The following is a 26103-nucleotide window of genomic DNA, read 5'->3' on the forward strand; positions in this document are numbered from 1 at the left end:
CTCTCTCTCTCTCTCTCTATATATATATATATATATATATATATATATATATATATATATATATATATATATATATATATATATATATATATATATATATATATATATATATATATATATATATATATATATATATATATATATACAGTAAAGTCTCGTTATATCGATATTCAAGGGAGTCCGAAAAAATATCGATATAACCGGGACTATCAATATATCCGACCCTGTTTGCATCTAATTTTCTCCGTGCGTGCATAGAAATAGTATCGATATAACCGGGACTATCGATATAACCGATATCGATATAACGAGACTTTACTGTATATATATATATATATATATATATATATATATATATATATATATATATATATATATATATATATATATTGCATTAAGTTTGGGGGGGGGGGCAGAAGACTATTTCCTGATTTCCTGAGGCTACACTGATGACTTCTATTGTCCTGACTGATTACTTCCATTGTCCTGACTGATGATTGTCTACGACCGGCCTGATTGCCCCATTTGTCCTGGTATATCCTCACCAGCATAACTAAGCCTATGTGGTCACAATCTCAGAAGTGTGTTGTAAGCACGATCCAAATTAAACCTCACACCGCCATGGTGATTTATTGAATGGTTTTGCTGCATTATAAAAATAGCGTCTTTTACTCCCCTTTCAAACCATCTATTTTGTGTCGCTAAGATTTTAATCTCATTGTAGTCCAATGAGTACTGCTATGTACTGCAGATTGAGATCCATATATTCCTAATAATTTAAAACAGATTGAGATTAATAACATGTCTGGCATTGCATATCTATGACCTTGGCAAATTACTTCGATGATTGAAAACTTATTGAGAGCAGATGCTCTCAATACTGTGAATATATTAACGCAAAACTGTGAATCCAGACATTTGAAACTTTGTTAAAATAATTAGTTTCCTGTGTTTTTTTTTCAGTCATCTGTATCTGCCTTATCATCATTATAGTTATTTTATTTATTTATTACTGGTTAATTTATTCTTTATAATTTTTTTCCATTTATTCATTTAATTAATTCTTTGTGTGTTAAAAATAAAGACTTTGAGAACATTGGAATGTGCTGTGAAAATGCTTTTCTTGTGAAAATCCTGATGCGGCCCAGCCTCACCCAGACTCTGCCTCCAGCGGCCCCCGGGAAAACTGAGTTTGAGACCCCTGCTCTAGAAAATAGATGCTTAGTGTATTGTAAACATTTGATGCCACTGTTCAAGTGAGTGCAAAGCTGAGAGAAAGGATTGTCATTGGGTGTTTGAGATAGACTTAGGGTAGTAATACTTACAACACTCAATGGGGTTTGAGGAAGCTTGTAAGGACACTGTCCTGCTATTGGGCTGGTTGATGTGCACTCGGAACACCAACCGTACCCGGGTGTTTTTACGTCCAATGTCTGTTTCCCCTTTGCGAAGTTCAATGTCTGAGTTGCGCAGCTTTAGGATGCCTGCACAATCAATTCTGGGGAAAATAAAAACCACATAATGGTATAATTCAACAGCATTTAAAAGACAGCACTTTGGATAAATTGTGGCCTTTTCATGTGTGTTGCTATGCTTCTTGCAACAAGGAAAACAACCCATATTTATCTGCTAAAAAAGGACATTAAAAAAGCTGAGCTTTCCAACCTAAATTCTGAGCATTAAAAAGTTTCCCCACTGAAGCAACATTACTTAAGTCATCATTGGAAGTCAATGAGAGCATGACAGTGACATTGTTAATCAAAGAAACATGTCACATGTCGGTTTTAAGGTTCTCACTGTCCTTTACACCAAAGCAGGCCTAACACTTCTTAGTACTTACATCAACTACGTCGCAGTCTTACTTGCTGCAATACACTGTATGAACAACATATCCTAGTGATGTGTACTTATGTCACGTTAATAAAAATGTGTCACTTTCTTCGTAACATATGCCAGGCCTTTAATTTATGTTGTATGGCTCACATATGTCACTCTGTGCCGGAATATTTGGCAGCTGGTTTTCTCTTGAGGTGTCAACACATTTCAGTAAGAAAAGAGTTGAGTAAATAAAAAAAAGATCTAAACTTCTGTGCTCTAATTAGGCATATGTAAAGTGTCTGTCATCTGAAATCTAGAGATCTGTGATTTCTTTGTTTATTCCAACGTTGGGGTTAACAGTTATAATGTGTAAATTGAAATATTTTATGGTGGACTTGTGAACTTCTAAGATAACTTACATAGCTCTCATGTTATTTTCAGGAAGTAGAGGGATCTCCAATATTTTGGTGTTGGATTGCAAAACTTCATGGCTTGCAGTTGAGACGGTTTTGCCAGTGATGCGATGGACCTGGTAGAAGGCATGTGGTCGTAGGAGGCGGTCATCTGCGGTCCCTATAAACAGCTGCAGGGTGAGCGGCTCACTTTCCATGTAGCCATAAAGCTGCCGGGACAACAAAGGAGTCGGGTAAGAGCCAACACCAGGTTTTAAGACCTCCTATTAAGCAATTCCTCATTTCCGTGCGTGTGTGTGTGTGCGCATGTGCGTGTGTGTGTGTGTGTGTGTGTGTGTGTGTGTGTGTGTGTGTGTGTGTGTGTGTGTGTGTGTGTGTGTGTGTTTGTGTGTGTGTGTGTTTGCGTGTGTGTTTATACATACACATGCAAGCATTCATATATCGAAAGATTATGGAGTAGTATGGACAGGACTGTTTATTATTTGCTCAATGACAGATAACTTTTTTTTTTATACATTTAAAGGACAACCAACACCCCCCGACAAGTTGCGTCCATAATTTGTAAAATCACTTCAAATGACTTCTACTGACTGCATTTTACAAATATTCCACCGCATGTAGCCGTATATTTTAAAATTTGCGCTGAATATTCATGAAGTCTTGTTTTCGAGTTGAGGACGATGTCGAAGTGATGTCACATTGTGAACTCCCCTGACCGAGTAAGCGATACACAATGCATTTTGGGTACTTTGTTTCTTCTGAAAGCACCGTGTTGATTGCAAATTTAGAAGGAACACTATATAAATAACATAATGGTGAATCGTTTAATATATATAAATATTAGTGGACCAAACCGATCGCACAAGCATCCAGCTGCTGTTAGTTCGTAGCCGAAGAGCACAAGCTGGAGGAGAACAAGGAGCTAACCGGAGTTAGCAATTCACCGCTTGAATAACCGCTGTCATCCTCTCGTGTTGTTTCTGCTCCTCTCGAGGCTGATCATCAAGCTCGTAAATTATTTTGTTGAACGTATATAAGTAAAATGGGGCTGTTCCAAGCCAAAGATGATGACATTTTTCAGAACGGGGACCGAGCTCTTTGGTGTAGCCGAAAGGACGCTTCGATGACAGTCAAACCTGGTACGTATCATTCTGACAGTCAGTCTTTTCTTTGAATCGAACATGAATGCTCTTCTTGACCCCGTGATTAAATTCTCAATTTAACCCCCCCATAACCCCCCATAACCCCCCATAACCCCCCCCATACCTCGCTGACCTTTACATTTCTGTCCCCTCTCGTTTCCTCATATCCTCATCCTCCCTCCACCTCTGTGTGTCCTCTGCCCGTCGGCTTTTCCCTTCAGGGGTCGCCACAGGGAATCATTGTCCTCCACCTTTCCCGGTTTTGTGCATCCTCTTCTCTCACACCAGCTACCTTCATGTCCTCTTTGGCCACATCCATAAACCTCCTCTTCGGTCTTCCTCTCGGTCTCCTGCCTGGCAGTTCAAGGCTCAGCATCCTTCTCCCGATATAGTCGGTCTCTCTCCTCTGGACATGTCCAAACCATCTCAGTCTGGCTTCTCTGACTTTCTCTCCAAAGCCTCTAATATGAGTTGTCCCTCTAATGTACTCATTCCTGATCATATCCAACTTGGTCACTCCCAAAGAAAACCTCAACATCTTCAGCTCTGCTCCCTCCAGCTCTGCTTCCTGTCTTTTCTTCAGTGGCACTGTCTCCAGTCCAAACATCATGGCTGGTCTCACCACTGTTTTATACACTTTTTCTTTCATCCTAGCTGAAACCCTCCTATCATACATCACACCTGACATTTTTCTACAGTTGCTCCAGCCTGCCTGGACACGCTTGTTCACCTCTTTTCCACACTCTCCATTGCTCTGGACAGTTGACCCCAAGTACATAAAATCCTCCACCTTCTTTATCTCTTCTCCCTGTAGCATCACTCTTGCACTGGGATCCCTCTCATTCATACACATATATTCAGTTTTGCTGCGACTGATGTTCATTCCTCTCCTTTCCAGGGCATATCTCCACATCTCTAGTTTCTCTGCCACCTGTTCCCCGTTCGCGCTACAGATCACAATGTCATCTGCAAACATCATGGTCCAAGGAGATTCTTGTCTAACATCGTCTGTCAGCCTGTCCATCACCATAGCAGACAAGAAGGGGCTCAGAGCTGACCCCTGGTGGAGTCCCACCTCCACCTTGAATTCCTCAGTCATACCGACAGCACACCTCACAACTGTCTTACAGTCATGATACATGTCTTGCACCGCTCTGACATACTTTTCTGTCACTCCAGACTTCCTCATGCAATACCACAGCTCTTCTCTGGGCACGTACGCTTTCTCCAGATCTACAAAGACACAATGCAATTCCTTCTGACCTTCTCTGTACTTCTCTATGAGCATTCTTAAAGCAAACACTGCATATGTCGTACTCTTTTTTTGGCACGAAGCCATACTGCTGCTCACAAATGTTCACTTATGCTCTTAGTCTAGCTTCAACTACTCTTTCCCAGAGTTTCATTGTATGGCTCATTAACTTTATTCCTCTGTAGTTAGTACAACTCTGCACATCTCCTTTGTTCTTAAAAATGGGCACGAGTACACTTCGTCTCCATTCTTCAGGCATCTGTTCACCATCTAAGATCTTGTTGAATAACCCAGTCAGGAACACCACCGCCACCTCTCCAAGACACTTCCATACCTCGATTGGTAAATCATCAGGCCCGAGTGTCTTTCCCCCTTCATCCTCTTCAGCGCCTTCCTCACTTCATCCTTGCTAATGTTTGCTACGTCTTGGTCCACAACAGTCACGTCTTCTACTCTTTGCTCCTTCTCATTTTCCTCATTCATCAATTCTTCAAAGTACTCTTTCCATCTTGCCATCACACTACTGGCACCTGTTAATACATTGCCATCTCTATCCTTAATCACCCGAACCTGCTGCAGGTCCTTACCATCTTTGTCTCTCTGTCTCGCCAGCCTGTAAAGATCAGTCTCGCCTTCCTTGCTGTCCAGACAAGCATACAAGTCACCATGAGCCTCTTGTTTGTCCTTTTCCACCTTGACTTTAACCATGCGCTGCATCTCCTTGTACTGCTGTCTACTCTCGTCCGTCCTCTCAGTGTCCCACTTCTTCTTTGCTAACCCCATTCCACCACCAAGTCTTCTTATCTACCTTTCTTCCACTCGATACACCAAGTACTTTCCGACCTGTGTCTCTGATTATGTTCGCTGTAGTTTGCGAGTCATCTGGAAGGACATCTTCCACGCCCAGTGCTTGTCTTACCTCCTTCCTAAATGTCATGCAACACTCTTCTTTTTTCAACTTCCACCATTTTGTCCTCACTTCAGCCTTTGGTTTCTTCATCTTCCTCACTGCCAGCGTCATCCTACACACCACCAACCTATGCTGTCTGGCTACACTCTCAACAACCTCTACTTTGCAGTCACTGATTTCCTTTAGATGGTGCCATTGACACAAAATGTAGTCTACCTGTGTACTTCTGCCTACATTCTTATAGGTCACCCTATGTTCCTGTCTCTTCTGAAAGAAAGTATTCACAATAACCATTTCCATTCTCTTAGCAAAGTCAACCACCATCTGTCCTTCAGCGTTCCTCATCTGGTGTCCAAACCTGCCCATCACCTCCTCATCATCTTTGTTTCCTGCGCCAACATGTCCATTGAAGTCTCCACCAATTACAACCCTTTCACTTCTCGGGATGTTCTATATGGCTTCAGCAAAGTCCAACCAAAATTTCTCCTTCTCCGCCAGCTCACATCCTACTTGTGGGGCATACCCACAAACAACATTGAACATCACGCCTTCAATTTCTAGCTTCAGAGTCATCATTCTATCTGATACTCTTTTTACTTCGAAGACATTCCTAACAAACTCCTCTTTTAAGATAACCCCAACTCCATTTCTCTTTCTGTCTTCACCATGATAGAACAACTTAAACCCTGACCCGAAGCTTCTTGACTTGCTCCCTTTCCACCTGGTCTCCTAGACACACAGCATGTCTACCTTTCTTCTCTGCATCATGTCAACCAGCTCTCTACCTTTACCTGTCATTGTTCCTACATTCAAAGTTCCTACTCTCCTACTCTTAGTTCTATACTCTTAGCGTTCCATTTCTCTTTTCCTCCGGGCACACATACCTCCTCTCCTTCTTCGACCAACAGTAGTCCATTTTCCACTGGCACCCTGAAGGTCAACAGTACCAATGACGGCCGTTGTTAACCCGGGCCTCGACTGATCCGGTATGAGATTCAGAGGTTTGATTCGCATATTTGTTTTGGCAAAATTTTTTACGTCCGATGCCCTTCCTGACACAACCCTCTGTATTTTTCCGGGCTTGGGACCGGCACAATAAGACACCGGCTTGTGCCCCCTTGTGGCTACATTATTATTATTATTATTATTATTATTATTATTATTATTATTATTATTATTATTATTGTTGTTGTTGTTGTTGTTTTATTATTAATTGTATTATTATTATTTACTCACTGTCACCACTTTAATTTCAGCAGCAAGGATCATTTTGTAGCTCCTTAAGGTAACACAATTATATAATTTAGTCAAGTGTATTATGGCATAGAGATCTGAACAGATATGCTGGGCTGCAAATTTTAGAAGACAACTGATACTTTATGAGGGATTTCTGACCAGACCAAAAGCTCTTTTTTATGCCGGAATCCAGCTGTCTTCTGCAGACCTCCCAGGATATGCTCAGTCTTTACACTTCAGTGTTTATGCAGTGCTATAAGCAGATGTTGGAGGGTTGCGGGGAGATAAACAATATATGTTGACTTAAGATTCCAGAAAAGTCTATTTGATACATTAAAGATATATCCTCTTGGCTACTTGACTGTTGGGCTCTGACTGTGAATGATCATATCGTCGAAACCAAGGCTCAGTAAGCCATGGCCATCTCACAAAATCACACTAATTGGTCAATTACCCCAGCAAACACCAGCACATCACCTCAGACCAATCTTCTTTGAGCTCAGTCCGAGTGAAAACAGCAGTACTGTCGAAAGGAATAAAAGACCCCGGCTGTTTTTCTAATGGACTGAGTCACCTAACAAAATAAATACCACATGTAACCTGTGACATGAACAGATTAATGTGCTTATAATTAGTTGTGAAAGCACATGGATAAGGTCTGGGGATAAGGAAAGCAGGCAGAGGACCAAAGAGGTACAGTATGTCACTTGACATTTGTGGAAATTAGTGCTGTATGTTTTTGCAAATGAGAGCGCAGGGTTGACGTTTCTTTTTTTTACAGACAAAATATTTGTATTTTTGAAAGGAAGATGAGATGTATGTCACAGTGCTACATATAAGCTCATGTATTCAGGGCATTGAATTTAGTAGCAATCACACACTTCCAGATTTCAATTCTCACATATATTCCTGACAAGACTGTTGACTTGTTTTAAACCTAAAAAAAGCAATGCAAATAAATAAATATAAACATTAGTCAATTTGATGTTGAGTCGATTTGGTCTGTAATTTAGAATAATAAAACCTTACTGGACTATAACAAGGCGGATCTAAAGGCATTTTTTTAATCTAGAATTAGAAATTGTTTGTTGAGAATGTGTGGTTGATCAACTATTCAACAGGTAAAAAGCAGCTCTACCAGTAAATCTGATTTTGTTACTTTCAATTCTGAAGGAGATGAAAAGGAAGAAAAGGGGCAAGCAAAAGTAAAAGTGTAAAGAGTATTGTTTCTACTGTAGTTTTTTCCTCTCCCCACCCTGCACTGAGGGTCTCTTGCAGCTGTCTCAACCTCTGAGCAAGTCACACATGAAAGTCATCAGTGAGTTAGGTGGAGGTCAGGAGCTTCTTGAAGTCTTGCCATCCCAAGGGAACAATTCATTTATGAGGTGATCTCACCACCAGACCTTTTTTTTTGCTTGTTATACTTTACTTACGGTGCCACGAGGAGAAATTATCCATGCTACTAGTTACTTATATTGACTCTCAAGAGCAAAATTGCTTATGTTACAAATCTGGCGGATGACAGCATTGCCTTTAAGGATTTAATATAATCCAAGCAATCGTGGCACAAAGCTATTTTGTAATATATATGTAATGTAATAATATTGGTGACCTCCAACCATTACCTCAGCTGCCACATTGCTATATGGAGACAAGCAGTATGCGGGGTCAGGGTGTGCAGTTGGAGGGTGGTTCTTTATCGCCTCACTCATATTGTTGGAGCAGACCAAGGTGGTGGCCTTCCCCAATTTGAATCATTGTACACTCATGGAGTGGAGGAAATAAATCATGTTCTGAGGCAGTCCTTTCTTGTGACACCAGACCTCTCATCAGCCTCTCCAATCCGACTTCAAACTATCTCTTTAACATATGTCGTCCTCTGACCCTCTCCGCGTGTTACCAAGCTGTCCCGTCATGCCACACCTCAGTGATGCTCATTTAAACACTGGAGTCGTGTGCTCAACTTCCACACGTTGCAAAATTCCCAACTGTATTACATTTGAGTGGGGTCGATCATTGTGGGGCTTCCTTGACCACATCAAGTTTGACCAGATGAGTTTTGCAATGTATTTCTTTTTTTGTGTGTATTCGACTTCATATTGGTCCAACAAACGTAAACAGAGGCTTCATTTCCAGATTTACAAATTCTCTTTCTGTGTCAGCGATAGGACAACCCGTACTGCATGTGAGTTTGGCTGGGCAATTTGTCCATTGGAAACATTGCGGATTGGGCAGGTGATGCATTAATTGTATAACTGGATGCAGCTGTAATTTCTGGATCAGTTGTGCTTATGTGGAGGGGTGTCAAGCTGAAAGGAGAGAAGAAGATACACCCCTCGTGACTTCTCAATTTTCATCCCCTTGTGAGCCACTGCTGAGCTCTTTTACCTTTTGAAAATTTATCACAAAACGACGATAAATTATTGGTGTCAATTGTTCAATATTTAAAATGAGTGTCTGGAGAATGACACGTCTGGCCTTATTGACTGTGAAAACAGTATGCAGGCCTGCGGAGGCGGACTTCTTTTCCTGATTTCATCACTGCCTGGAGAACAGACCAGACTTGAAGTACACGTGGCACAGAGATTTAAGAAAGAGAAAAGAAGATCAGTAGCAGCAGCAAAACACCCCTCCTTTGGCAGGGGAAGGGGAGGAGAAACTAAAGTGGATTCAGACCTTTCGACAATATCACATCTGCCTTTCTGCCAGATGCTGACAGTCAAGCAACACGTGTTTGCTCAAACTCGTACTATCTCCGTCCTTTCTCGCTGCAACTACTCCACTGTCATTTTGACTTAATTCATGCTATATGAATTAAGTCCTTAAATAAATGTTGTGCTGAAAATTCCTTGGAATATTGTAACAACCTTTACAGTATTTACAAAATACTCCTGTTAAGGGCTGTATGACAGTTAGAGTTGCTTTGGGGCAATGCGAAAACACCAGTAAAACTACACATTTACAAAGAATTGCACTTACTGCAATATCATGAATATTATCTACATTATCAGTAGCCATTAAGGTTGAGTTTTGGTTTTAAACGGGCATAACTTCATTTTTGTGCCAGTGCACATTTTATGTAGGACGTTTCATACTGTGTTGTAACTCTCTAAGCACATGGCGTGGCCTCACCCCCAATTCATCCAACAATTTGATCACAGTGAGTAGTCTGTGTGCTCGCTATAATTGTCATTTTTGTGCTGGCCAGTCTAATTTAGTGTGTTTGTGAATATCGGTGCTACTTCTGCACCCTCGAGACATCTCATGATAGTGTTTTTTTACTTTATTATTATTATTATTGTTTTTTAAGGAGTGTCTATTGTGGGTATCTGCATAATCCAATTTTGGTGTATTGGATCAATGTGCAAGTAAACACATTTGGTAATTTATGGACATGTGTGGTGGGTATCTACAGGTGTAATTCAGAAATAAGACGGTGATTTTGGCAAATTCCAATCCATTTTTTGTAGAAATCATGTCATTTCCTTTATCAGGATCATCTTAAAAGCATTTTTAATGCCTGCCCGTTACAATTATGGGGTATGGGATGACACACACGGCTGCACAGTAAGAAAGGTGATGTCCAACTGCCTACATCACAGGCGTCATCATCGAAGGGGTATTAATCTATGTTATTCAGGCTGGGAATGAAAATGGGACCTCAACAGTTCCAATTTTATTTCCAGGCACAATGAACCTCCTTCTTTGCTGGGTATTTGTTCCAAGGTGATCTAGGATGAGCTCAGGAGTCTGAGTGAAATGTGGTGTATGCACTGGACCAGTCGGCCGCAATTCATCAAGTACATTTCAACAAACAACCATTAACTTGAACATTCGCATACATCGACTTACTGTATAAATAATTTTGTCTTTCATGAACCGAAGACACATATTTGCAATGTGGGACGAAGTACCTGGAGAAAATCTATTCAGACACTGGATTCTCACTATGTCATGTATTGCCATACCGCCCAAATATAACTTTTCAGCAACATGCACAGCCCGAATTAGAAATTAAGATTGTATTTATTCATGTCATTGTTAAATAAATACCACTTTTGATATTAAATGACAATGGTCACTTAGCACTCCAACACCAATATGGCATTGAACCAAATCCTTGCTATTATCAAACAGGTGGTTACTACTGTCAATAAACATTTTTTTAAATCACCCATTGTATATTGTGCTGAGTATTTATTTGGGACATTACACAGAAAGTGACAAAGTGATCCAAGGTAAGATTGCACGTGCAAAAGACCTAACACATGTTTGCCTGAGCTCTTTCATGTATCATTATTGGAAAACATACTAAAATGTGATGTGTATTACATATATGTTTGGAGGACGTGAGATGAGTAGTAATGCACATGTTAATAGGGATGATGGCCACATCCTGTTGAAATTACACCATGTCTGTTGCTGCTTTAGACTAAATGAGAGAGTGAGTGAGGTTGTGTGCACTTGTGACTGATGAAGGTACAAAGCTCTATAGGCCTGTCATTATCCTATACGACCCAGCCATATGCAGGATTGTCTTCTATGTTAGGGTTAATACTTCACAGGTGTTATTGTCTTTCGTTATGAATGGACTGTTCAATGTCTGTGGGTTTCCTGATGGAATATGACCTTGAAAGCTGTTACATCATCTTCATCAGAACCCACAATTTAAAATCAGAGTTGGTTCGTCATGAAAACAATTCATATTGTATTCGTTTACCCCACTTATTTATGTCTGGACAAAAATACATCATTCAAAGTCAGAGAGATATAGGTAGCTCTTTTGTTCATCTAAATGTGGTTATTGTAAATGGATGCTTGTCTGTAAGTCTACATTGCTAGTTTTAAGCTCTTGTCAAATGTCTTTGAGTGCGGTGCAAAGTGCTTTCAAATAAAATCTTCTTCTTCTTCTTCTTCTTCTTCTTCTTCTTATTATTATTATTATTATTATTATTATTATTATTATTATTATTATTATTATTATTATTATTATTATTAAACAGCACTCGACAAACACTGTATCCCATTATGATTTTTTTTTCTCTAGCTGCTTTTTCACCCATCATTGCTTTACAACACAAGGCGTCAGTCACAGTGTGTGTATCTTTGAGCTTGGGTGAGCTTCAGTGCATGGTGTACTGCTTTTGTAGGTTTGGAGGTTGATCAGAGCAAAAGGGATGACATTCACAACTCACTCTGAGAGGGGGGGGGGTGCCCGAAGTGACACTTTACCACAAACATCCCCCTTGCCTCTACGACTACCACCATGCTCAGTTAACCTTAGTGCCACAGAGGCCCTAATCAGCAGGATACAGATCATCTCCAGAGGCAGCGGGACCGAGGCCCAGCTGCGCTGATTCCCTCTGCTCCGTCTCGTTCTTTCTACTGGGTGTCTTGCACACATACTTCCTTGGCTGCCTCCTACACCCATGCCCCTGTGTCATTATTGACTTATTCTCCTTGACTGCACCTCACCCATCCACTGCCTGCCACTCATGGCCACTGGAGAATATGACATGTCTTAGGTTTCATGACTACAACACAGCTCAATTCATGTCAAATAAAACTGGAAAAAAAATAAGAGATTGTAAGTACACTCTGAATATACTCAGAACCTCAAACGCTTGTGTTGGGCCATGCCAATATGCAATCTCACTTGTGTTAAATTGAAATGTAGTGAATTTATTTAAAGCAATGGGGCAGCACGGTGGTTGACACCCCCTCACAGTTTAGAGCTGCAGGGTTCAATCCCCACTCTGTGGCATTGCTGTGTGGAATTTGGATATTCTCCCCGTGCTTTCTCCGGGTACTTTGAGTTACTCTCACATTCCAAAACCATGCATGGAACACTCTAACTGGAAGCATAAATGGTTGGTTGTATGTCTATGTGTGTCCCGGGAAGAACATGCAAACTACACACAGAGAGGACGATGTGGGGATTGAAACCCACAACCTCTGCAAGTTGCTGTGCTAATTACTCAATGACAGAGCTGCCCTGAAATACATATTTTCGACCAAATCGAAATCAGTCATGGCATATACTACAAGATACAGTGAGACCTCAACTTACGAACTTAATTGGTTCCCAGACAGAGTGTGTAAGGCGAAAAGTGTGTATCTAAAAAAAAAATTCCCATAGGAAACCATTAAAATGGGAATAATCCGTTCCCGGGTTTCCATAAAATATACTTTTTAACTAAATAAGCCTTAAACCTACACACAACATACCTTATTCTATGTATAATAAATGTGCTATTGTATTGCAATGAAATACACTGCATTGTATCATAAAGTCACTTTATTTACATTTGCGATGGTCATTTATGGCTTGATGGAATGGCGTTGGAGATCGAAGGTCAAAGGGAATTGCATGAGGACTGTAATTGAAGAAATAAACTGTGCTGTAAAATCAAGTTTTATTTACCTTTTTGATGGTCGTTGATGGCTTATGGAAGGAGTTACCTTCCATAAGGACTGTTGGTGCCGTTCGCCGAAGATCACTCAGCCAGCCGTGGTGGGTGTGTATTATGAAAATAGTGCTTATTATAAGGTTTCATTTTAATAAATGTGACGTTTGTAAGACGAAAAGTTTGTAAGTTAAGGTGTTTGTAAGTTGAGGGCTCACTGTACTTAAAAACAGGGCCACTCCTGACCGAATTGAGACCGCGAGAAAAAAAAAAAAAAAAAAAACTAAAAAGATAACCACTTCTCATCTGCTTCAATATGCTATTTTTTAGAATAAATAGCCATTTTAAATCCATTCATCCATCGCCCATACCCGTAATCCATTATTGATTAATATCCCCTTTTAACTGTATGTAAAGAAATTTAAGGCAAAGTGTTGTTTCTCCATGACTACCTTTTGTTAACTAAAATGCCCACACGGTGTGATGAGAATGATAGAAGCTCTGCGTTAAGCTGTTGGTGATTCTATTGTGCTCCATAAGTGTTTACCAAGCACAACAGTGATTGTCCTGATCTATGCTAATCAAATCAGTATGAACATGTACAGCAAATGTGCATGTCCAAAAAAGTGTTTTCAACAAAAACAAATCAACACGAAAAAGAAACAACAGGGGTTGGCTCTCTCCTCAACATTTAAAATTTACAAAAAAATGCTGACAAAAAAATATAAAAATGAAGAAAATATATCCATCTGCGGGATGAGAAAGTACGCAACAATCCACTGTTCGTATAAACTATCAGCCTAGTAACAAACTCACTGAAATCAAGGTATTGCAAACTGCACTGCAATTAATAAATATTTCCAAGAATGAATCAAAGGATTAAAATAAGCATTCCAACAACACAATTAAAATTACACTACAAATAATAATAATATCATTATTATTATTTTGTCTGTGTAGGCTCTCAGTCGTACAGGAATGGTCCATCGATGAAAAGGTTTCTTCAGCCGTTTAACAAATGTCAAAAGGAAAGAATAGGGAATGAAACCAACAATTCTGAAGATACTAAAAGGAGAGGAGTAGCAGTACCTTACATTGCAAGAGTTTCTGAAAAACTACAAAGAGTAAAGAAAGGCATCCCATATTATAATAATAATAATAATAATAATAATAATAATAATAATAATAATAATAATAATAATAATAATAATATCTGTTATATTTTATTGTTATTGGTATCATTTTTATTAATATCATTACTATCTGTCCTATCATTATTTTTCAATCTGTTTCTGCATTTTTTACTTTTGTAGTAGATGGCTATCAAATACTTGAGACAATTTCTGTCTGGTCTGGCACTGCTTGGCCAATGAATATGATTTTATTTCCAATTTCAATTTTCAGTGTGTTGCAAAATGCGGCGCCATCACTGAAAATCGCTTTCAAGGGAGAAACTCTATTATTAAGTGTTCCCTGTTATTTTCTTCTTTATTTTAATTTAGCTGTACTGACAACCACACATACTGTACATGTATGTTGTTTTTCTTTGATATGATGATCACGGCAATTGTTGTATTCACACAATCAGACAAGCTGACTTTATAATCTAATTGTTATGTATACTGAGGCCGCCAAATTGGTCCCACGCCATAAATGATTTAAATTCTATATCATGCTGAACATTGCCACATGTCCTAATATAATAAGTAATATTTGTTACATATCTAAGCGTGCTTTTGGAAGAAAAAAAAGCGATCAGTTTGTCCCTGCGATTGCTGCCATTTTGTCGCATGACATTCAGAGTAGAACCACTTAACTTGTCATAATGCACTCTCATCAGCGTACCTGGACAACTGGGTGGCCTCCAGAAAGAGCCTTGACTGCACCACGGCTGCCTTCAGTCTCATAGTGGGCCCTGTGGTGGGACTTTGGCTGTAACTCAATCTGTAAACTGTATGGACCGGAGCTGGATGGAAGCTGCCAGTCAAGCGCTGGCAGTGAAGGGCTGCAATAAAATTGCACATTATAAATTAATACTGATATCATATCTTTATCAGTCGCAAAAAGATTTCGGAACATCCCATATTGGGATAGTGGTGAAAACATTTCTGTTCAGTGTTAAAATTTCCAGCCTACTTTGAACACACATGTGACAAATGAAGGTCTTTAAATTTGTCTTTTCCTTACCCTCTGTTAAACTCAGTGAAACTGTTTCAGGTTTGATATTTTTCCACAGGCCCCAGTTCTGTCAAATACCTCAAAGTCAAAACTTTCTGACCTTGCTATAAATTGGCCTCAATTTTGGAGAGTTTGTGTAATTCAAATTGTCTTAATCTTTCTCCATTTCATCATGGTCTGTAATCTAATCATGCGTATTCCCCAAGCCTGGGTAATGATGATTTTTTTTTTAATTAATAAAAAAAGACAGACCAATCTGCTTTGGCTACAAGTTTGGTGTGTTAATACAATCCTGTCGCAAGTGGGGAGTGTGCTTGCAAGGTGGGAGGGATGATATTTTTGGGTTACAAAAACAAATCCCAGACATACGCACTGTGACTAAGTCCCATAGATTCAGTGTTGATTGATTGAAATATAAAAATTAAGAAGCATAAATTCACACCCAACTACTCGATCGTTGAGTAAGACAGTGGGAATGGATCAGCATTACACTTTGCATTGGATTGTGATATCTGCCTCTTGAAGCTACAGTATGCCCCCCCCCCCCCCCACAACATAATTGTCCTTGTCTTAAAGAGAAAAGTGCTTCCGTTGTGATATCAAAACAAACATGAAGAAGAGAATGGTAAATGCAAAAGCCCTGAACCGAAGAGTGGCTCAACAGAAACCAATCTCTGGTGAATTTGTGAAACTTGCATGCTCTTTGTTGACCCAAAACGAACTGATTTCCCACCACAAGACTTTATCTGTCCGGTTGGAGAATGACATCACCTCGACTACAAAATGAGATGGTCTGATGGGGCGACAGACCACAGTAGAGAGACGGCTGATTAACGCACAGACTGTTTCCACTTCAGCCGGGCCTGTCACAGTTACTTCCTGTTGCTCACTATCTTAATAAAACACTTTATGTCCGGCAGGAAGGTGTGCGATTGACATGGAAAATGATGCGTTGGGCACAAAATTTAAAATTTTAAATCATGAACCTTTCTGAAAAGAACTTTGGAAGCCATTATTGTGCATTCTGTGCTGTAGGCTACTCTGCTGTGTTCATATTCAAAAGGGTAAATATTGTATCCAAATAATTTTTGAGGTGGCTGTATTTTGGAATGTTCAAAGAAAAAATCTTGTGACAACTTAAAACCATATTTTTTTTTCTTAAATATATTTGTTCGTTGATGTTTTGAGGCTAATGTTTAGGGTTATTGGAGTTTGACGGACTTTACTTCTGAACATAAGAATCTCGAGGTACTCACCTGAGGTACTGCTTGGTTTTCGACCAGGAGTAAGGATCCTGGGGCACCTCCAAGAACCCTCCGCAGTAGTTCTCCTTCTTTAAAACAAGGCGAGAAGGGTAGTCCTCTGGGCTAATCTCTCCCTCATGACTGACCTCTTCTCCACTAGGTTCCACCTTGAGGCTCATGGAAGGTGAATAGTCTACCATCTTGCGTGTCTTGACTGGGATCCCTTCTCCCATGTCTACCACTCCATCTGTGGTCAAAGCATTGATCGCAGCCACAATTGCGGAGTTTGTGTACTGGTTCGCATTGGCAAGCCAGTTCTCGTCCGTGACACTGACTCTGGGGGACCCATGTGGAGAGGGGGTAGCGGATTGGTGGGGTGAACAAGATATCTGCTGGTAGGGAGTGTCGTTGAAGCTGTACTTTCTCTTCCCCATACCGGCAATGCTGATATTGTTGCATCCACCACCTCCACTGAGCGCCGGAGAGTTCGGTCTAGAGTCACGCGGCTGAGCTGGCCAGCCTTCCTCTGCCACTGCTCCAGTCTGAGGGGATGTGGAGGGTGAAATGTTCGGGGAGGCTGCAGGACCGCTGGCATGCGGGCAGGACAAAAGGGAAGATGACCCTCTGGGAGATACGCAAGGAGACTGCCAAGGGGAATTTTGTAGGGAGTTGTCGTAGTTGTAAAAGCCAGACTCATATGAGGATGCTTCAGAGTTACAGCTGCGTGAAGAAATGCTGCTTGCCGGACTGAGGCAGTTGGGATCACGGTAGCCATCGGGATTGGGAAGTGTTAGTGTCACAATGGAGTTTACGCCTCTTTTGATTATATGGTCGCCACAGTTTCTTTCTTCGACTGGATCTTCGTTGCATTGGCTGTAGGCGGTGATTTCAATACGAGGGCTTTCCGGACCAGGAGCCCCGTTGGGTCTCAGGCCATGGGGTAGGTAATAACCTGCCGCTACATGGTTGTCATTTTGGAAGTTGTAGCCTGTCTGATGGCAAGACACAGAGAAAACTGGGCCGGACTGTAAATTGTGGTACTGGGTAGCCAGACAGGGGTTGCCCATCCCAAGTGGAAGTGACAGGGTGACATTTGGTGTGTAGCTGAATGCATCTGAAAATAAACAAGCACATTTTCAATATGTCGGATCATGTGTGCCCAATGGATTAAGGTACCCAGAGTCATTATGCTTCGGAAATAATTAACAGTCATTCCAAGTGCAAACAATACCCCTATACAAATCTCAACAGTGACATACTGACTCCTTTCTTTATTCGAGGAACATCTGGAGAAACTTAGCAATCATTTCAAAGCAGTTACTGTATATGTGGTTCATCCGTAGTCCCGAGTTGCACACCCAGCGTGTTTGCTGGATAAGTACATCTAAGACTTTGTTTGGCACTCTTTGCTGTCAAATGTAAACTACAGGAATCCACCCGGCAGCAGAGTGATGGATGCCTTATTTGATGGATTGCATCACTCACTGAGTGAATTAGGCCCTCCCCTGTGGAAATCTGACAGCACTCTCGCTTCGCTTCGAGGTTGTGATTAAGTCAAAGAGTAGCTGTTGCAGCATAACACACTCATACTCTGAGATTCACACACAAGAGAAGCCTGCAACATAAACAACAACAGACCCAGAATCCTTGTAGGTTTGCCTCCTCTGCAAACCATCTGCCATTGTATCAACAGCAAGCAACTTAACGGGTGTCTTTTATTAATGCTGCCAATGAGGGTGAATGAGGGTGAAAAGAGTATACACCGTTCAGTTAGTGTGCCACTCAGGGGCATTCCCCTTTATTATTTGTTCACCGCAATGCTGTGCTTAGAATGAGATCTGTCACACACCACATCCTTTATGGGTTGGTCATCCAAAAAAAAAAAAAGTTTGCGCGAGTCTGTTTTTCAGATTTGACAATTTGCTGTACATTGCACAAGCTCACTGTTGCCACAATTGTGTAGTCATCGCAATGTCTGCAGTACATTGAATACATTTGTTCATGTAAAACTGTTCGCACTCTCTCACTTAAAGCAGCGAGAAGGATGACATGTAGCTTTTACTTCAAAATGTGCAAATGTTGGAAACTCTAATCTGTTCCGGTTGTATTCATTGTTGCAAATAGAATTATTGCAAAACTCACACTTTTGTGATATTGGATAAATAAAGAAATGTATTTGCATGACCCCACCTCCCTGGTGTTGATAAACACACTGGCTGTGCTCAAACATACAACTAAAATCACATTCTTGCTCTTGTGCAAAACTCATCTTTATTTCCCTAAAAGCGTGTCCAAGTTTAATCTCCTCTGATACTTTTCTTGACTGGTTTGTGCTCTGCTCAAGCCCTATAGATGACATACTGTGCCTGCCCGCTCCACCCAGTGTGACACACCTCCTTACTTCAAGCTTGACTTACTTTATTAAAGAATTGCAGACATTATTACATACAGTATTTTGTTTTTCTGTTTTTTTTTTTTTTGTACACACCAGTTGCATTTCTCACACAATATTTCAGCTGGTGCTGAAATATTGCTCATCTTACTTTAATTGATGGTGTCATATCTTGTATTATTTCATGTATTAAACCATATTATATTCTAGATTAACAAAAATGAATCAACATTTGGTCATATAAAGTCTCACCACTATGTGTCTGCCACGCATTCAAGTTTCACACACTGAGACTCTCTCCAAAAAGAAGATGCATAATAACCTTATTCATATCTATCTCCCCTCTGCAAATGTTACCAATTATGCCATTGGTTTTAAAGTACTCTTCGCACAACGAAGAACGCATGCCAAAAGAATAAATGTTTTTATCCACAGGGATTGTGGTTTACAGTGGGATGAGACTGACGGGACATCAGGGACCACAGAAGCCATTGGTATCTACTGGAGCAAAGAGTCCTTGGACCCACATTCATGAGTGCAGTCTTTGGCAAGACCCCAGCAGGATGTGTGTTTTGAGCTCTGTGTGTCAGACGTGTGAAGTTGTGTGATAATAAATAAGATTTTGGCATACTGCTGAGACTGAGTGGTTAAACATGACTCCCTGCCAAGCAAGCTACTCGGCATCCACAAACGGACACATCACAATTTTATAAGACTCTCTCTCTCTCTCTCTCTCTCTCTCTCTCTCTCTCTCTCTCTCACGCACACACAAACACACACACACACACACACACACACACACACAAAGCAAGAAGCAAAAACATCTGTTAACAATTATATAAGACTCTTGGCCAAAATGAATAATAATAAAAACCGCTCCCGTTCATCTGAAATATCAAAGACGAAATGAAATCCCAAATCCACAAAGCCAGTGACATCAGCACTGGAAACCACACACGGCAGACCATCAACGACTTTTGGTGGACCCAATGATATTTTGCAACATTAATCAGGAATAAAAGTGGTATTTTAAAACCAGACTGGATGATTCAATAAGCAGAGTCAAAGCCTGAAGTTTGTCAACACTTGATGATCCCTGACCTCAATCCTCCCAGTGCAAACAGTCATATTCCTGTTTACTTTTATTTGGATAATTTGAAATCCAGTAAGATAACCTTTTAAAACATGTACAGGGCTATGTTAAACACCTGCTTTAGACACCGAATGAGATGATGCCAATGCCGCTTCATACATTTCACTCAATTCCGTGTCTAACTTGGGTTAAACATGTCATTCCAAATTCGATTTAACATTCACACAACACAATGCATTATAGAGACTGATTAATAGTGGACGATTGATTCCACTGCGTATTCATTTGCTTGTCATTCTGACATTTAGACAAATTACATAGCAGATATAATTTCACGATCATTTGCATCAACCAGGGATTAACATCCTGAAAACTGAGATATTGAGGAAGGTGTTACCTTCTTCTGCAGATTTCATCGCGGCGAGGAAAGGTGAAGGAACGAGTGGAGTCCTCACTCCTTGCTGTCTGAAGCTTCAAAACTGAATTTGCAAGAGGCGCTCTAGCTGAGTATCCTGCATAAAATCAGCGGGCAACTCTTCATGCGCAACAAACAATTTTTAAAAATGTGCACGCTGGATAGCAAAGTCACGGGTAAAATTCTACTTTGGAGTGAAGTTAAGGAGTGGATTATTAATGCAGGGGAGTATTGCACATCGTGTGAGGGCTGCCCGAGTGAATGAGGACGTGCGCGCTGCTCAAGAAAATAGCGGGTGAAGTGAATTATTCTGTCGTGTGCCCATTGAAGGTCTCTAAGAGTCTCCCCAGGTCGATGACGTAGCGCGGCTTTGTCAAAGGGGCAGTCTCTGGTTCTTTTAAAGCCGGAAAACACCCTCCGTTCTCCGTCAGAGCGCCGCCCATCCATGACACCACCTACCCGATTCTTGCAAACTCCTGGTTGAAGAGAAGATGCTTTCCACCGTAGGATCCCAAAGGCGCGAACGTGCGCGCGTGTGTGCATGCTCTCGTGCTTATGCGCGCGTGTGCGAGTGCGTGTGCGAGTGCGTGTGCGAGTGCGTGTGCGAGTGCGTGTGTGTGTGCGCGCGCAATCAATTTCGAACGCGCCTTCATTTGCGTAAACATGCGCGCGCAGTATTTGTGTAACGGAGTTGTGCACTTAGATTATTAAATTATGAAGGAAGTGACACAACGGCGCACAGTGTGGCACCATGTCCCGCCCATAGTTTCCAGAACAATCTGGAGGAGATTTATGTCACATTGGTGCCGTGACCCGGATCACAAGTGACTCTCCACTTCGGACCGGGACCGCGGTGCTGGACAATGAAGACGCTGTGCAGTCCCATCACTCGGTGGACGGTGTGTCGACCCCCGTTTTGAAAATATATGTACTGTGTTAATTGTCTGAACTGCTGTTTTGCAATTAGTGTGCTTTTTTTCATGTACGTGTTTTTGTGTGTTAAGTCTAAGAATGAGCTCCTTACAAGTAACAAGTAGCACACCTTTGAATGGGTGTGTTGGTAGAGGTCAGTGACGTGCAGTCAGGGGAGGCATCATGGAAAGCTGTCATGGAACTATCAAATGAAAAAATAAATTAAACAGTTATATGGATTTCGTGATTTGTACTTTAAAGTTCTTGTCCATTTAACTTCACCGTTTTAGGATTTTTTTCAAAATCGCTGAATTTTCACATTTACCGTTCAAATACTAAGTAGAGACGAGCGGTGAGGCAGCAGCCGGCTGAGCCTCACCATGGATTGCACAACCACTATGCTTACTGTGCTGGCTTGCTCTGCAGTGAGACCACATTGCTGTCCTACTGAATATCGCTATTAAAGCGTTCAAACACATTTAGTATATGAACTAAATTTCTACAGTTTAGCTGGTGTATATAATGTAGAGTCATTGTACATTATAAACACTGTACTACAGTGTTTATTTTGTTTTATTTTTATCAAATCGCTGGGCATAGGTGAGGCAAACAGTTCTCCCGCCTCATGACAGGGGGCGCTTGTGATTCCAGAGATACTTCCGACTCCACGTCTGCAGAATAATAGAATTAGAGACAGAAAGCTACAGTAAACAGTTAGCGAGTAAAGTGCAACCCTGCAGTCATTTTTTCGTGTTGCTTGGCCTCACTTTCAGAATGGAGGATTACATATCTAAATTGAAAGAATTTTCTAAACTGGACTTTCAATCGAAGCAGGAGGTAATAATTAAAGGAAGACCAACACCGGAGCAAAAAGGTTTGCTTCAGACAACGGGACACAATACTCGCTCTTTTCAGGCGGACTGGTACACACGAAAAGGCTGGCTGTGTGGATGTCCATCAAGAAAGCGCCTTTTCTGCTTTTCCTGCCTTCTGTTCTCAACTTGTGACAATGGCTGGACTCAAATGGGATTTAGCGACCTGAAAAATTTACAACGTAGCCTCATCAAAAATGAGCGAAGACTCAACATCAGCATCCACAATGCTAAGGTAAAGGAGAACCGGGAGATTTTAAAAGATCTCATCAATGCCACCTGCTTCCTTGCCAAACAACAGCTGGCATTTCGTGGCAGGCTCGCGAGTCATTTTGGGACATCCACTGTATTTGCTAGCCTGTGAAACAGAATACAGAACGATTTAATTGAAGCAGTTGGTGATGTCATTAGAAATGACATTAAAAAGGACATCGGTGCAGCCCCATTTGTTGCTGTAGAAGTAGACGAGATTGTCATTCTCAGCACTGAAAACACAGTCGGAATAGGACTGATCAAGGACGACTTTCTTCACTGGCAGTGATCTCCGTTGAGACAGAGAGACTTTTAAAACTGAAGAAAGATAAGGATATTATGTTAGTGGGGACAGAGTTCCTTCCCAGACCCAGTGCAGTGCATCTCCGCCGAGCGCACAGACCCTGACACACCGGCGACAGGTCCCTTACTCCAGTCACCTGACGTAGTTGGTCAGATGACTGACATAATTCGACAGCATTCTTGTACATCCTTGCCCGATAACCTTGTCTAGTTTGCCTGTTGGTCTTTCTATTGTTTTTTTTATTATTCTATTTTCTCCGTGCGTGCATAGAAATAGTATCGATATAACCGGGACTATCGAGATATCCGATATCGATATAACGAGACTTTACTGTAAATGAATCCTCCCAACATTCGTAACATTCATTCTCTTCCCACCTTCAAGTCCCATCTCAAAACATATTTAAATTTCTCTCTCTTGTTTCTATTTATAGTAATTGTATTTTCTTTATTGCATTCTATTTGTGATTGTATTTTATTTATTATAGTACCTATGCTTGTCTGTGACTGTAAAATGTCCTTGAGAGCTTTGAAATGCACTTTTTTTTCCAAGATGGCGCCTGAGTAGGCAGCCATCAGCAAGTGCTCTCACGAGCCTTGCTTTTGTTGTTGTTTTTGTCTTGTAATTGTGTTTTCTTTTGTCACTTTATGTTGTTGTGCGTCACGTGGAACGGATACAGATTGTTTTTCAGCATTTTTGGCCACGACAATCATCAAGGAGGAGACTATGCTGAGTGGTTGCGCCTTTCGGCAGCATGGATATGCCAGTACTGTTTTTGAATGGGAGGAATGTCGGAGCCATTCGACTGCCATCGCTGGACACCAAAGGGGCCATTGTGCTTTTTTTTGCGCCTGTAATGGGCAGCATCTTCACAGCCCCGCTTTGTTCAGTGGAAGGTCAGTGCTGTTGGACAGTCTGCGGCTGGATGGATGCATGGCTTGAGGAGCCCGCGATAAGAAAGCAGCGTCAGCGCAGAGCGCCGATGCGTATGTGGAACTGTCGCGGCTTGGAATTGAAGCGGATTTATGTGGGACAGGAGATGTGAGACAATGTCTTTTCGTCAATGGATGCTACAGCTTCGTGTTTGCTTTCAACATTTAGCTTGTAGTAGACGTACAAATTCCACCATGACGTCCCTGATCCACTGCTGACATGGATGCTTTGATCCTCTCCTCTTTCAACTAGAACTGCTTCATGTCATCACAAAGAGGGTACAGCAAGTCCTGAAGAATGGATGACTCTGTGTCTTTGTGTTGTCATATTTGATATTTTTTCAAATTTTTTTTTCCCAAGATGGCGGCGCGTGAACACGCAGCGGCTCCCCTCTCCCGGAAAATTGCCGTTTTCATGTTTATATTTGTTAAAGTAATTATAAGTGCCTTGTGGCTGCCTTTCCAGCAGCTCATGTATTTTGTTTTTCTACTTTCATTCCTTGCATCACTTTGCTGCTGTGAAATGTAAATTTCTCCACTGTGAGACTAATAAAGGCATATCCAATCCAATCCAATCCATGCTGGGTCCGAGAGGACAGTAAATTCATCTGTGTCGTATGTCATGCATATTAGCATATTTGACAATAAAGCTGACTTTGACTTTTAAAATGTAATGTATTATTATTATTATTATTATTATTATTACAGTAAAGTCTCGTTATATCGATATTCTCGGGAGTTAGAAAAAATGTCGATATAACCGTACTGTCGATATATCCGTCCTGCGCCGAACTGCATTAACAAAAGCCGCCAAAAGAGGGCATCCAAGCGCCATATAAGAAACGGAGCTGGCCATGAGCTCGCCATTTTGTGCCTCTTTTTTTTCGGGTGAGAGATGTTCCCCCAATGTTGCCTCAAAATGGCACATATAATTCTTTAATCGATTGCAAACATGTATGCTTTCCTCTTCAGAACTACAGTGTATTTGAATCATATTCATAACTGGATGTGTAACAAGAAAGCATATTATCCGAATCTGAAGCCATTTTTTGGATTCACAAGCAATGCAAGACGTCTCGTCGTGAAGTCATTTTTATTGGTGTTTTGCATTTGAATAAAAAGTGACATCGGTTGTCCTTTAATACACAGTATGGAATGTATGGTAATTTTCAAAGTCATCACGCTTCAGCAGACAAAACAAGAAACATTGTTGCAAAAAACGATTGCATTCATATACAGTACAGTGGGCATGTACATAACACAACAGGGAAACTGCAACGCTTACATCTTACTGTACTATGTATGCAATTTAAAAAAGTCATCAATCTTCTTCTGCTTCCCATTTTTACCTTTTAACACAAACACTTCAATCTTGTCTGCTACACACGACCGAGCGTCTGAAAATGAAAATGGCTCCGCTGCACGGGAACTGGTTACGTAACAAACTAACGTGACCAGGTCACGTGACCAAGTCGACCTATGGCGCAACCGATGCCGCGACCGATGGATTGATATAAACATAGCAAAATGGCCGGCGGGAGATGAAAAAGAGCACCGTCGTAACCGGATTATCGTAAAAACCACGAATCGTACTAAACTGAACTAATTTTCCATAAACAGACTAGAAATGTGCACGGGAAATGAAAATAGTGTTGTAATAAGCAGTATTATCAATATAAACGATATCGATATAACGAGACTTTACTGTACCTGAACTGTCTCGAATGACATGGTGACAGTGGATACATTGATTTCGCTGCAGTCAAACTTTTAAAGTCATAGACTATGAAAATACATTGCATACATTTAATAATTCCACGCATCTGTTCATTTCCTATACCATTTGTCAAATTTAAGCGCGTAGGTGTTGCGCTCTCCACTATGGTAAGGGAGATACGGTGTTGTGGGATACAGAAAAAAACCACAAGACAAGCAGTGTGATACGTCTTGACTCAACAGTGGTTTACTTCGAATGCCCAGATGTAATGTAAACGTAAACGTACAACAACTTCCTGTCCAACGAGCTAAATCGGTCCGACACGAAACAATAACCGAAGCAGGCGTTCCTTGTTTAAATAAACATTTTTGATATATATCATTTGTAAACCAATGTAACTATGCAAATGTAACCAAAATACGAAATAAGTACCGAAATAAGATACTTTACAACCTGTCACATACTCCCCCTCAAAATAGATGTTGCCCCCAACATATGTTCTAGTAAATACATAAATGTGCTGGACGACATACCCAAAACAATTACGCACGGTATTATGAACTGCATCCAAATATGAACTATAATAATGAACAGTTTACAGACTGGAACTCTTT

General features: G+C 40.8%; 1 protein-coding gene across 1 annotated transcript in view; it reads right to left on the minus strand.

Moving 5' to 3' along the window:
• Positions 1-20833, minus strand: part of LOC148896220 (nuclear factor of activated T-cells, cytoplasmic 1-like) — a 72483-nt gene extending 51650 nt beyond the window's left edge. The window contains exons 1-5 of the mRNA XM_088999272.1: positions 20483-20833; positions 16613-17714; positions 15024-15183; positions 2238-2440; positions 1326-1498 (exon numbers count right to left, since the gene is read on the minus strand). Of these exons, the coding sequence (XP_088855398.1) occupies positions 1326-1498; positions 2238-2440; positions 15024-15183; positions 16613-17714; positions 20483-20501 (1657 nt within the window). The 5' untranslated portion in view covers positions 20502-20833. The remainder of the gene's footprint in view (positions 1-1325; positions 1499-2237; positions 2441-15023; positions 15184-16612; positions 17715-20482) is intronic.
• Between the last annotated feature and the right edge of the window lie 5270 nt (positions 20834-26103).

This window comes from Hippocampus bargibanti, linkage group LG06 (assembly GCF_051943395.1).
Source record: "Hippocampus bargibanti isolate YZ-2025 linkage group LG06, ASM5194339v1, whole genome shotgun sequence".
Lineage (NCBI taxonomy): Eukaryota > Metazoa > Chordata > Actinopteri > Syngnathiformes > Syngnathidae > Hippocampus > Hippocampus bargibanti.